Below are 1,421 nucleotides of genomic sequence, written 5' to 3'. Positions count from 1 at the left end.
TTTTTCCTCAAAATCTGTTTTTTTGTTGCCACAGCTCAAAAAAGTGCTTCAAAATGTTGTTTTATGATTAAATTTCAGACATTTCATTCAAATGATACATTGATAATTATTCATTATATTTTGACAAAATGCAATTTTTGTTAACAGTTTAGTCAAAACAATATATTTGCCTTTTTCTCCTGATACAACATTTAGACTTAATCCTGGTTTCGATGTGATGGCTCACAAATGAAAAACATTTTAATTGGACTAAATACGTAAAGCGATAAAAACGATGCAACTTCACTTAGTTTCACATTAAACAATATTCATCTCTTAAAAGTACYGTTAATAACCACGTAAAAAATGATTCAAGATAAGTTCACATAAATAACAAAAAGCCCAAAAATAAAGGAATAGAAATTTAAATGACATTTGTGTTTGTTTATTTCTCATCACCAGGTGTTATTCCAGTATTGGGAAGGTTCAGGATGCGTTTATCTCGTACCGTCAGTCCATTGATAAGTCCGAGGCCAGTGCTGACACCTGGTGCTCTATAGGGTAAGAACAAACCGTCCTGTTCATCACTGAACGCAAAGCTTCATCAGCTGTGCTCAACATGTTTTTAATTTACAGTAGAGTCATGTCGAAGGGTTTATGTTTTCCCTGTAGTGTGCTGTACCAGCAGCAGAACCAGCCTATGGATGCCCTGCAGGCCTACATCTGTGCCGTTCAGCTGGACCACAGCCAYGCCGCCGCCTGGATGGACCTGGGGACTCTGTACGAGTCCTGCGGTCAGCTGCATGATGCTATGAAGTGCTACATTAATGCTACACGCAGCAAGGCCTGTGTGAACACTGCTGCCCTCAGTCAGCGCATCAAACTGCTGCAGGTRGGTCAGCCAGGTGTGACCATCAAACACACCCTGCACATGTTGTGGAGTTTACAGTGTGTGCRTTCAGCTTCTGTGATTTTAAGTTGTGACCACAGAGATATGAATAATGATTCATATTGTTGTGTTTTTATTCCTTTCATTGATTTTAATGCATACATTCATTAATTCATTTATCATGTTGCTCAATTGTTTTTACTTCCACCAGCTGTAGCAGTAAGACTTTGTAGTGCCTCTCTTGTTCAAGCCAAGATCAGCACTAAAGTTTGTATTTTACACAATCTCTCCTAGGCTCAGTTGTGTAACCTACACCCAGGTAGTCTGCAGAATAAGAGTAAAATGCTTCCTTGTATTGAGGAGGCATGGAGCCTTCCCATCCCTGCAGAGCTCACGTCCAGGCAGGGGGCCTTGAACACAGCACAGGCCCAGCAGGTGAGAACCACAGCCAGCTAATACTGACTGTTAGACCAGCAGACAGACTGGGACCAGTCAGTACTGACTGTTAGACCAGTCAAACAGACTGGGACCAGTCAGTACTGACTGTTAGACC

At 41.1% G+C, this 1,421-nt stretch overlaps 1 protein-coding gene across 1 annotated transcript in view; it reads left to right on the top strand.

Moving 5' to 3' along the window:
- Positions 1-1,421, top strand: part of LOC106536109 (lysine-specific demethylase 6A) — a gene marked incomplete at its 5' end in the record, with an annotated part of 40,734 nt that overhangs the window by 13,085 nt on the left and 26,228 nt on the right. Inside the window, 3 exon segments of the mRNA XM_014033297.1 lie at positions 442-540; positions 652-871; positions 1,163-1,303. Coding sequence (XP_013888751.1) covers positions 442-540; positions 652-871; positions 1,163-1,303 — 460 coding nt within the window.

This window comes from Austrofundulus limnaeus, unplaced genomic scaffold, assembly GCF_001266775.1.
Source record: "Austrofundulus limnaeus strain Quisiro unplaced genomic scaffold, Austrofundulus_limnaeus-1.0 Scaffold1689, whole genome shotgun sequence".
Lineage (NCBI taxonomy): Eukaryota > Metazoa > Chordata > Actinopteri > Cyprinodontiformes > Rivulidae > Austrofundulus > Austrofundulus limnaeus.
Note: the sequence above shows the minus strand (reverse complement) of the source record. Positions and strands in the feature narration are given on the sequence as shown.